Source organism: Aquarana catesbeiana, linkage group LG11, assembly GCF_042186555.1.
Source record: "Aquarana catesbeiana isolate 2022-GZ linkage group LG11, ASM4218655v1, whole genome shotgun sequence".
In the NCBI taxonomy this organism is placed as follows: domain Eukaryota; kingdom Metazoa; phylum Chordata; class Amphibia; order Anura; family Ranidae; genus Aquarana; species Aquarana catesbeiana.
Genome location: NC_133334.1, coordinates 68,056,888 through 68,068,903, shown reverse-complemented (window position 1 = coordinate 68,068,903; position 12,016 = coordinate 68,056,888). Strand labels below are relative to the sequence as shown.

Below are 12,016 nucleotides of genomic sequence, written 5' to 3'. Positions count from 1 at the left end.
ACAATTTTTTAAAAAAATTTTTGGTTCAGGGTTCCCCTTAATATTCCTGGTAATGGACTGGGGGGGGGACCCATGCCATTTTTTTCAATGAATTTCATCTATATTGCTGAGACCCGCCAATTCATTACAGCCGCGATCAGTTTTAAATGACTTTTTTTTCCTTTAGAAATGTCATTTTGCTGTGGTACTGTTCTAAACACGGGAAAACTGCGCCACTTTACAGGCATACTAAGGAGACCCCCCAGGTACGATATTTAAAGGAATATTTCTTTTTTTTTTTTTTTTTTTTTTAACTTTAAGCATTATTAAAATCACTGCTCCTGAAAAAACTGCCGTTTTTAAAACTTTTTTTTGGATTGATACATGTCCCCTGGGGCAGGACCCGGGTCCCCAAACACTTTTTATGACAATAACTTGCATATTAGCCTTTAAAATGAGCACTTTTGGTTTTTCATTTTAGTGCCCCATAGACTTTAACGGTGTTCCGCAGCTTTCGAATTTGCCCCGAACACCGCATATTGTCCATCCAGTTCAACCTGTGCAGGTGTATGTGTGTCAGTGTTGATGATTATTTCCCATTTCCCTGTATATTATGTTCACTAAGATGCACGTCCAAGAGTCTTTTAAAAATATTAATACTCCCCGCTGATACCAATTGTGGGAGAGAGTGCCACATCCTTACTGCCCTGACAGTGAAATCCCTCCTGTGCTTTAGGCTAAATCTCTTCTCCTCCAATCTCATTGTGTGGCCCCATGTCCTCTTACACTCCCTGAGACTGAATAGTTTTTTTCCTATACTGGGATCCCCATTGAGATATTTGTAAATCGCTATCATTATCCCCTCTCGAGTATCTCTTCTCCAGCGAGAATAAATTTAGTGCTTGAAGTCTTTCCTCGTAATTGAGGTCCTCAAATCCCCATATTAATTTTGTTGCCCTTCTTTGGACTCTCTCCAGCTCCAGCACATCCCTTCTGAGAACTGGACGGAATACTCCAGATGTGGCCTAACCAAATTTTTTTAAAGTGGCAGGGTTATAGTTTTATCTCTGGAGTATATCTCCTTTTTTATGCATGCTAATATTCTGCCGGCTTTGGTAGCTGCAGCTTGACATTGCATGCTATTGCTCAGTCTGTCATTTACTAGGACCCCCAGATCTTTCTCCATCTTTGATTCCCCCCCCCCCCCCAGAGGTTCTCCCCCTAGTGAGTAGTTTGCGTTTGTGTTTTTAGCCCCCAAGTGCATTACCTTACATTTCTCCACAGTAAAAATTTTGCCTGTCGATACACTTCAAAGATTTGATTGTAATACTATGTATGGTTTTGTGAAAAGTAAATTTTGCTCTATGGAATTGTGAATGGAATCCTTAAGGCAAGCAAGCACAACAGTAAGTTTGGAGTCGTGGTCCATGAATTATTTATCCGTATAAATGATAGACTAATCACATGTATAAACATGCATATCACTTTTTGCAAATTAACACTGTTGATACAAGCTGTTTGACTTCTCAAATATTTAATTGTCTAATCACACGCATGTATTATATTTATGTGTATTTCTTTCTCTCCTCTGTGTAGACTATATTGGATATGACTTTTGGTGCAGGAGGTCACACTACATCAATTCTGAAACAGGCTTCTAATATTAAAGTATTAGCACTAGACAGAGATCCTACTGCGTACTCCATAGCACAGCGTTTGTCTTACTGTGATGGGTAAGTGCAGCATTTGATTAACCATTGTTTCCCTTGAAAACACCAAATCTGTGGGATTCATTTTTATCATTCGCTTTTCAAGCTGCCAGGTGTCAGGAGGACCAGATAAGGAAGCTTATCTTTGTTGTACTGGGGTAATTCCCACAGCTGTTCTGAAGAATATCTCTTTATTGTGAAGTCTGTCTACTGACATCCAGTTCACAGTGACATCTTCATTCATTCAGAGACTCTGCACTGCAGATTTATACTAGCAATTCATAGACAAAAACTATGTCTTGATGTTGGGTAGATGACTGTGAGTTGAAACTGTAGCTACTTTTATCTCTGGTTAAAATTTTTTCAGTATATGCACTTTAACTATTGTGTTTTACAAAAGTCTAGCTTGGTGGACTCAGTCTTCCCTTGGCTTCCTATAATGTACACTATATTATCAAAAGTATTGGGACGCCTGCCTTTACACGCACATGAACTTTAATGGCATCCCAGTCTTAGTCCGTAGGGTTTAATATTGAGTTGGCCCACCCTTTGCAGCTATATCAACTTTGACTCTTCTGGGAAGCCTGTCCACAAGGTCTAGAAGTGTATCTTTGGGATTGTTTGACCATTCTTCCAGAAGCGCATTTGTGAGGTCAATCACTGATGTGGACGGAAAGGCCTGGCTCGCAGTCTCCACTCTAATTTATCCCAAAGGTGTTCTGTTGGGTTGAGGTCAGGACTTTGTGCAGGCCAGTCAACTTCCTCCACCCCAAAATTGCTCATCCATGTCTTCAAGGACCTTGCTTTGTGCACTGGTCCAAATCAATTGGTGAAGAGGGGATTATGGTGTGGGGTTGTTTTTCAGGGGTTGAGCTTGGCCCCTTAGTTCCAGTGAAGGGAACTCTTAAGGTGTCAGCATACCAAGACATTTTGGACAATTTCATGTTCCCAACTTTGTGGTAACAGTTTGGGGATGGACCCTTCCTGTTCCAACATGACTGCACACCAGTGCACAAAGCACTTAAAACTGGGTGAGGAACAGCCAGACTCTGCTACTAAGGTGAGGTTGTGGAAGACCGTTTCATGTCACAGGTCATACACCATGGCAAGACTGAGCCACAGCAACAGTACAAAAGGCAGTTATACTGCATCAGCAAAGTCTCTCCCAGGCAAAATTTTCAAAGCCGACTGGGGTTTCAAGATGAGCTGTTCAAGTTAGTTTGAATTTGGCACAAAGAAACAAGCAATGTTGAGGACTGTAAAAGCAGTGGTCAGCCAAGGAAACTTAATGCAGCAGATAAAAGACACATCATACTTACGTCCCTTCAACATTGGAAGATGTCCATTAGTGCCATCAGTACAGAACTGGTGGAAACCAGTGGGACCCAGGTACGCCCATCTACTGTCTGAAGAAATCTGACCAGAAGTGGTCTTCATGGAAGAATTGTGTCCAAAAAGCCATACATCCAGCGTAGAAACTAGGCCAGACAACTTAACTATGTACAAAAACATAGGAACTGGAGTGCAGCAGGTGCTCTGGACTGATGAGTGTTGAAATATATGGCTGTCGCAGGAGGTAGTTTTTTTCCATGATGGGCTGGCTGTACAAAAATGAGAGTGTGCACGTAATAGTGAAGCATGGGGGAGGTTCCTTGCAATTTTGGGGCTGCATTTTTTGCAAATAGAGTTGGAGATTTATTCAAGGTCAGTGGTGTCCTCAATGCTGAGAAATACATGCAGATACTTATCCATCATGCCATACCATCAGGGAGGTCTGTGATTGGCCCCACATTTATTCTGCTGCAGGACAATGACCCAAAACACACAGCCACTGTCATTAAGAACTATCTTCAGCGTAAAAAACACAAGGAGTCCTGAAAGTGATGGTTTGGCCCCCACAGAGTCAACTCAACAGACTCAACATCATTGAGTCTGTCTGGGATTACATGAAGTGACAGAAGGATTTGGGGCAGCCTACATCCACAAAAAAATCTGTGGTTAGTTCTTAAAGATGTTGGAACAACTCACCTACCTCACTTAAAACATTTTTCTTAATTTTGGATAGTACCCCCTCATTAGAACATCTGCCAGGTTTTTATTGCGCTCAAAGATTGCTTCTGTACCCAGCCCAGAGAAAAAGACTTACAAACAAAAAGAAAACCATCAGTTGGTTGCACAGGTGGCATGGGGCTTTATAGAGTATCAAATGAACCATACAGATATACAAAAATATATATTCTTTATTCATAAAGTGTTAAAAAATGTTAATCAGGCCATCTGATTTGATCCATATTGCATCTCTAAAAATAAATTTATAACAATGGGGTGCATAACCCTTATCATGGGTTGTAATTGCCCCCAACCCAGGGGGTAATTTTGAAGCCGGTAACAACCCAGAATCAATTGAGCCCAAATCCTGATGCATTTAGAGACTTGCTCTTTCTCAAGGAAAATTTCTTGGACCTCTTAGAACAACAAAACAAAAGAACATAGTGATATCAAGACTCCACACCTGCCCAAAGGCAATGTAAAAATTACACCAAAGTACAGGTTACATTACACCAAAGTCATATAATCATCGGTGGCCTGTGTAAAAAAGACTAAAATCACATGGTATGTGTGCGGTACAAACAGGAGATCTTGCAGCCACATACTGTAGATCCCATAGAAGCACTATATGGATACAGAAAAAAAAAAATTCTTAAAAAAAAATAAAATAAACAAAACCTGCAACAGCAACCAAAAAAAAAAGCAAGAATTGAAAAGTACATTAATGCCAAATGCATAAAAAAAAGGAACCTTAAGAGTATCGGTAGCTCCATCCAGCGGCATAGCCGGCCACAACCATCAAAAAAGGGAAGCGGCAGCCATGCCACTCAGAGGGAATTTTATATATAATATAATCTTCTTCTTGTGAAGCCATTCCTTTGTTGATTTGGATTTACAGTGGGGCAATAAAGTATTTAGTCAGCCACCAATTGTGGAAGTTCTCCCACTTAAAAAGATGAGAGAGGCCTGTAATTGTCATCATAGGTATACCTCAACTGTGAGAGACAAAATGTGGAAACAAATCCAGACAATCACATTGTCTGATTTTTGAAAGGATTTATTTGAAAATTATGGTGGGAAATAAGTATTTGGTCACCTACAAACAAGCAAGATTTCTGGCTCTCACAGACCTGTATCTTCTTCTTTAAGAGGCTCCTCTGTCCTCCACTCATTACCTGTATTAATGGCACCTGTTTGAACTTGTTATCAGTATAAAAGACACCTGTTCACAACCTCAAACAGTCACACTCCAAGCTCCACTATGGTGAAGACCAAAGAGTCGTCGAAGAACACCAGAAACAAAATTGTAGACCTGCACCAGGCTGGGAAGACTGAATCTGCAATAGGCAAGCAGCTTGGTGTGAAGAAATCAACTGTGGGAGCAATAATTAGAAAATGGAAGACATACAACACCACTGATAATCTCCCTCAATCTGGGGCTCCACGCAAGATCTCACCCTGTGGGGTCAAAATGATCACAAGAATGGTAAGCAAAAATCCCAGAACCACACGGGGGGACCTCGTGAATGACCTGCAGAGAGCTGGAACCAACGTATCAAAGGCTACCTTCAGTAACACACTACGCCGCCAGGGACTCAGATCCTGAAGTGCCAGACATGTCCCCCTGCTTAAGCAAGTGCATGTCCGAGTCCGTCTGAGGTTTGCTAGAGAGCATTTGGATGATCCAGAAGAGGATTGGGAGAATGTCATATGGTAAGATGAAACCAAAGTAGAACTGTTTGGTAGAAACAGAACTTGTCGTGTTTGGAGGAGAGAGAATGCTGAGTTGCAACCAAAGAACACCATACCTACTGTGAAGCATGGGGGTGGCAACATCATGCTTTGGGGCTGTTTCTCTGCAAAGGGAACAGGACGACTGATCCGTGTACATGAAAGAATGAATGGGGCCATGTATCGTGAGATTTTGAGTGCAAACCTCCTCCCATCAGCAAGGGCATTGAAGATGAAACGTGGCTGGGTCTTTCAGCATGACAATGATCCCAAACACACCGCCTGGGCAATGAAGGAGTGGCTTCGTAAGAAGCATTTCAAGGTCCTGGAGTGGCCTAGCCAGTCTCCAGATCTCAACCGCATAGAAAACCTTTGGAGGGAGTTGCAAGTCCGTGTTGCCCAGCGACAGCCCCAAAACATCACTGCTCTAGAGGAGATCTGCATAGAGGAATGGGCCAACATACCAGCAATAGTGTGTAACAACCTTGTGAAGACTTACAGAAAACGTTTGACCACTGTAATTGCCAACAAAGGATATATAACAAAGTATTGAGATGACCTTTTGATATTGACCAAATACTTATTTTCCACAATAATTTGCAAATAAATTCTTTCAAAAATCAGACAATGTGATTGTCTGGATTTGTTTCCACATTTTGTCTCTCATAGTTGAGGTATACCTATGATGACAATTACAGGCCTCTTTCATCTTTTTAAGTGGGAGAACTTGCACTTTTTTGCCCCACTGTGTATATATATATATATATATATATATATATATATATATATATATATATATATAGCTCTCTCCACCTCCACATGGTGGAGTAATGGGCTGGAAAGATAGTTTCCATTCAAGTGCTTTTATTACAGGAGTTGAGCAAGCACCCTCCAGTGTATACCCCTACACATATGCACCCTGAAGCCCACCCTGATCAAAAATGGCCACAGTTACCTCATACACATGTGTGTCAGTGGCATGCAGCAGCCATATTTGGAGCCATATGCGCTTCAAAATAGAGGAGTGGAGCCAGATATTCCCCGCTAGCATGTGGGCAAAGAGGGAACAAAAACCCCTCTCCTACCAATAAATTGGGGCAGTCCGCATTTCCCTACATCATGTTTATAGTCTATTTAAATGTACACATGTTCACAAAGCATATAATGTATAATACTTATAATGTGAATTATAAACAAAGAAAATTCTTATGACTGAACTAGATCAAAAAACATCAAACACACATTTTCTTACCAATTAATAATGGTCAACATTATAACAAAACAATAACCACAATTACAACAATTATGCCTGAATGACACCTCCAAAATAGAGGAGATTACAGAGAAAGAGTTATGCCATAGTAGTTGTCAGGTCACCTGCGGGACCAAGTGACTGGGAACGACCACAGAGGTTGTGGACCCAACGGCTAAGATTCCCCAGGGTGCGGAGTCTAAGAGACAGCAGGTTTTCACCAGTGCCTCTGATAGTGAGGATGCACTTGGCTGCAGCTGACTCCAGGTCGCGGCCCACAGGGTCTCCCAGCTCACGCTCCTGGCTGGTTCTGGTGGACGGAGAGGAAGCAGCAGTCCAGGGCTACAAGGAATTGTCAGGAGGACAAGCCAAAGGTCGGGGCATAAGCAGATAGGGATGGACAGAAGAATGAGCCGAAGGTCGGGGCAACAAACAGACAGGGATGGTCATGAGAACAAGCCAAAAGTACACTGGAATCAAATGTAGAGCACACGGCAAGAATCACTCAGGGAAGCCTTTACACAATTGTTGCTCGGCCAGGCTCGCTTGCAGTGCATGGGGTTAAATAGTGTTTCCTGTTAGAGGCTAGGGTGGAGCCATGCGAAGAGAAGATTACTTAAACCCACAGGTGTGAGAGCACGGTCCCTAAAGCTGATACACAGACCAGAGAGGTAAGCAGTCAGGGCATGAAACATTACTGCAGATTCATGACAGTAGTTTTCTTTTTAACTTTTGAAGAGTATCCTGGAAGAAAATGTTTGTAACTTACAGGGTTGGACTGGGACAAAAATTTGGCCTTGGACTTCATCCAGACTGGCCCACTTTAATTTTTTTTATTTTTTTTATTTTAATGTTTATTATGTTTCAAAAGAAAAAGAATAATACAAAAACAGTGCCAATTGGGCATACCCTGGCATTAATTTGCGTACAGAAGAGATGAAAAGAGAACAAAGGGTGGGGAGTAATAATATGTAGCTTCTACCAACGTACATCAAAACTTGAGGGATTAGTAGTGGACAAGCGGTTTGAATCAGACATGCATATAAGCATAAAATATCATTATGATGAACATGTTGAACAATGGGCCAAGAGAACTAAAGAGGGTAACAACAGTAGTGCAGTAAACAATAAGAAATGCTTTGAGAGATCTTTTGCAGGTAATTGGTGTAAGAAGGAAGGGAGGTACAGGTCCTAAATGAGGATTAGACATGTGCGACTAGTTTCGTATGAATCGAAAATTCGTACATTCGTACGAATCCGAAATACAAATTTTTATGCATACGAATTCTGTACGAAATACGAATTTCTGATCCAAATTCATAACGAACATTCGTAATTGTTACGAAAAGTTAACGAAAATAAAAGTTAAAATCCCAGGAAGTCAGCACAGCACAGGGATGATGGGAACCCCTCATAATGGGCACAGCGGTTGTACACTCGGACCCGGGAACTCAGCACAGGGATGGTGGGAACCCCTCATAATGGACACAGCAGGTGTACAGACCTGGGAACTCAGCACAGGGGTGGTGGGAACCCTATGGGAATTTCTATGCTTACGAATTTTATACGAAATACGAAATTTAGTTAACGAATTTCGGATCCAAATTCCGTTACAACAGAAACGTGACTGGTGTTTTGCTCACCAATCAGAGGAAGTCGGCACAGCACAGGGATGGTGGGAACCCCTCATAATGCTAAATTCATAATGACAAACAATCGTTATTTTTACGAAAAGTTAACGAACCTAAAGGTCAAAAACCCAGGAAGTCAGCACAGCACAGGGATGGTGGGAGCCCCTCATAATGACAAATTTATCATAACGAACTTTCGTTATTTTGCGAAAAGTTTCTGAATCTAGCAAATTCGTATTTCGTATGAATCCGAATTGAATTTCGGACACGAATTACGAAATACGAATTACTTTTCATACGAAACGGAACGAAACGAAGCAAATTTATTGACGGCGCACATGTCTATTGAGGATAGGTGGGGATTTGAGTCGAATTGAGAAATAGGCATGGGAGCCATATTTTGTCCGACAATATTGGTTAGGGTGGATAGGAACAGTATATGTCAACTAACACAATGATGCACTTCTGCAGTTAGTGATCCAAAGTTCCCAGGTTTTCGTAAATCGGTTTGTGGATATATTAGCTTTGGCAAAAGAGAATTTCATTAGGAAGTGCAGGTTAAGAAGTCAGATGGTATCTTTCAGTAAAGGAGGGTGAATCGATTTCCATTTTTTTGCAATCGGCAGTCTTGCTGCTATTAGGACGTGTGTCACCAGGGTTTGTAGGTGCCTAGGCCAAGTGGGAATTGAAAGCCCCAGGAGCAGATCAAGTGGGGCATAGGAATGGATATGCCACACAAAGAAGAGATCCGTTTCCTCACCTTTTCCCAGTATCTTCTGATAGGAGGACACTCCCACCAAATGTGTCGGAGGGATACAATATTATCGCAGCCTCTCCAACATTTGGATGAGGTGTTAGGGTATATCTTCACCAGTCTTTCTGGGGTGAAGTACCATTTGTGGAACAACTTCTGTAATGATTCCCAGTGGGTAATGCAGTGAGACAGATGTAAGAGTATTGTGAGGGCTTTCTGGTCCACTAATGAGGACCAATATTGTGCAGAAGAGGAGAGTAGATCCGGAGATGGTTTGGTAAGCAGTTTGTACACTAGGGAAATTCCTTTGGATTTAGATTCATTAAGGTTGTAATACTTTAGCAGGGCGAGCAAGAGAGAGTCTGTACTTGACCAACGCAGTTTTGATAAAATAGATCTTATCCACAAGTACAGAAAGAACGTTTGGTTGGATACGCCAAACTGCTGTAATAGGTGAGAAAAGGGATGCAGTCCTGATGCCGAGAAAAGCATTCCTATGTTGGTGATACCGGCCTTTGTCCATTCCGATAGAGGTAAGTCCGGGGATAGAAGATGTATAGCTTCTATGGGTATTGCTGACAGGGTGCCCATTGATATCCCTGCTTCAAGTTGCGAGATTGCTGCCTATGCCCTTGTGGAGGCAGTGATGGTGCCTAGTGGGTAGCGCTTAGGGTTGAGGTTAAGCCAGGTGGCGGCCAGGACAAGTTTAGGGTTTGTAAGGAGTATGGTGGCTTCTATTTGTTTCCAAGTTGAGTAGTGTTTGTCTGACCACCAGGTTTTAAGTTACTCTAAGATTGTTGCTCGATAATAAGCTTGGATGTCTGGTGCGCCTAAGCCACCATGTTGAACTGGGGTTAAGAGTATGGATTTTTTCACTCTGGGGCGTTTCTGTTGCCAAATAAAGTTGTTGATAATTCCCTGGAGCTTTTTTATCTGATCTTTCACAAGTGGAAGAGGTATTGTACGAAAAAGATATAAGATATGCGGAAGTAAATACATTTTTGCCTGAGCTATCCTTCCAGCCCAAGAGGCTGGAACGTGACTCAGTTCTTTTATTAGCCGTGTGAGCCTGCCCACAAGGTCTTCTAGGTTGGTTCTTAGTAATATGTAGCTTGGGGACATCAGATGGATTCCTAAATAGGGAAGAAAAGAGTTAGGAGCCCAAGCAAGGGGGGAATTAGAGGAGATGGTTTTAGAAGTTTGACGGTCTAGGCCCAGGTTAGGCATAAGGGATTTACTGTGGTTCAGCTTATACATGGATATTGCGCCAAAAGTCTAGGACTCGTTGGACTTCCGGTAGGGACACTAAGGAATTGGTCAAGGCTATAATCACATCATCGGCGCAAAGGCCAATTTTATGATCAAAAGTTCCAATTTTTATACCCGAGATCGATGGGTCAGATCTTATAGATTGCGCTAAAGGGTCCATTATCATGGCAAATATTAGAGGGGACAATGGGCACCCCTGTCTGGTGCCGTTGGTAATTTTTAAGGGGCTGGAGACTACGCCCGAGGTCCAGATGCGCGCAGTTGGATGAGTGCATAGGCCGAGTATGGCTGAAAGGAAGGCGCCAGACATTCCAAATTTACGGAGCACTGCTTCCATGTATGGCCAATAGACCCTGTCGAACGCCCTCTCTGCATCCAAAGAGAGGAAGAGAGAAGGCGTTCGACTATGCTTCGCCCACTGACTTAGGTCAATAAAATGTCTGGTTCCATCTGAGGCCTGTCTGCTCGACACAAAGCCAACTTGGTCAGGATGTATAATCTGGAGGATGACAGTTGAGAGGCGTTGTGCAAGGATTTTAGCTTAAAGTTTTGTATCCGTGTTTAGGAGTGAGATTGGTTGATAGTTGTTGGGGCTGTCTGCAGCTTTTCCCGATTTAGGGATGGTAACCACCAAGGCATCGAGGAATTCCTTAGGGATTTTACCCATGGTAGCAAATTAGTTATACATGTTGCAGAGATGGGGGACTAAAGTTTGGGCGAATCGTTTATAGTACTTATTGGGCAATCCGTCAGGGCCTGGGGCTTTATGTAGAGGTAAGTTTGGATCAGTTTGTGGATTTCAGCGTGTGAGAAAGAAGCTGCAAGGAGGTCAAGTTGTTCTGGAGAGATAGAGGGCAGGGAGATGGAGGATAAGAAACTTGAAATGTCTGCTTGGCTAGGAGGGGGTAGAGGAGCTGTTTCTGTAAGGTTGTAGAGTTTTACATAAAAGTTGCTGAATTCATTGGCAATATCAAGCGGATTAGTTAAGCCCTTACCTTGAGAGTTAGTGAGATATGAAATTTTTTTTATTGGAGAGTTGCTTCTTAAATTGTCTGGCCATAAAGGCCCCTGGCTTATTGCCTGCTGTGTAGGTTTGTAGTTTGAGCCGTTTAATATAATAATCAAAATTCTTGCAAAGGTGATCACTGAGTTGGAGTCTAAGGTTTTTAAGCTCCGAAGAGATAGCAATCAAGGGGGATCTTTTATTCGTGAGCTCTAGGGTACGAATCTGATTTAGGTGGGACTCTGTGATGGAGGAGTGGGTTTTTTTAGAGCAGGCCCCAAGTTTTATGAAAAGACCCCGTAGGCAAGCTTTATGGGCATTCCATGTTATAGCATGATCTTTTACAAAATTTACATTTTGTTGGAAGTAAGTCTCAATCTCGGAATGTATTTGAGTCTCAAAAGCGGGGTTGTTAAGAAGGGAGGTGTTCAATCTCCAAATTGTGTTGCTAGGACTTTGTGATGGGGAGGCTAGTTTGATTGTGACATGGTCAGACCAAGATATTGTTCCTATGTGGGAAGCAGTGATGGATTGAAGTAGGTGTTTATCTGTTATGAATAGATCAATCCGAGAGTAAGACTGGTGTGGGGAGGAGAAAAAGGTATAGTCTCTTTCCGTATCGTGCATGCACCTTCAGGA

General features: G+C 42.3%; 1 protein-coding gene across 2 annotated transcripts in view; it reads left to right on the top strand.

The window, feature by feature from the left end:
* The window catches only part of METTL15 (methyltransferase 15, mitochondrial 12S rRNA N4-cytidine), a 440,648-nt gene that overhangs the window by 149,392 nt on the left and 279,240 nt on the right, over positions 1–12,016 (top strand). For both annotated transcript variants that reach the window (XM_073604532.1, XM_073604533.1), the window contains exon 3: positions 1,576–1,712. In XM_073604532.1, coding sequence (XP_073460633.1) covers positions 1,576–1,712 — 137 coding nt within the window. The remainder of the gene's footprint in view (positions 1–1,575; positions 1,713–12,016) is intronic.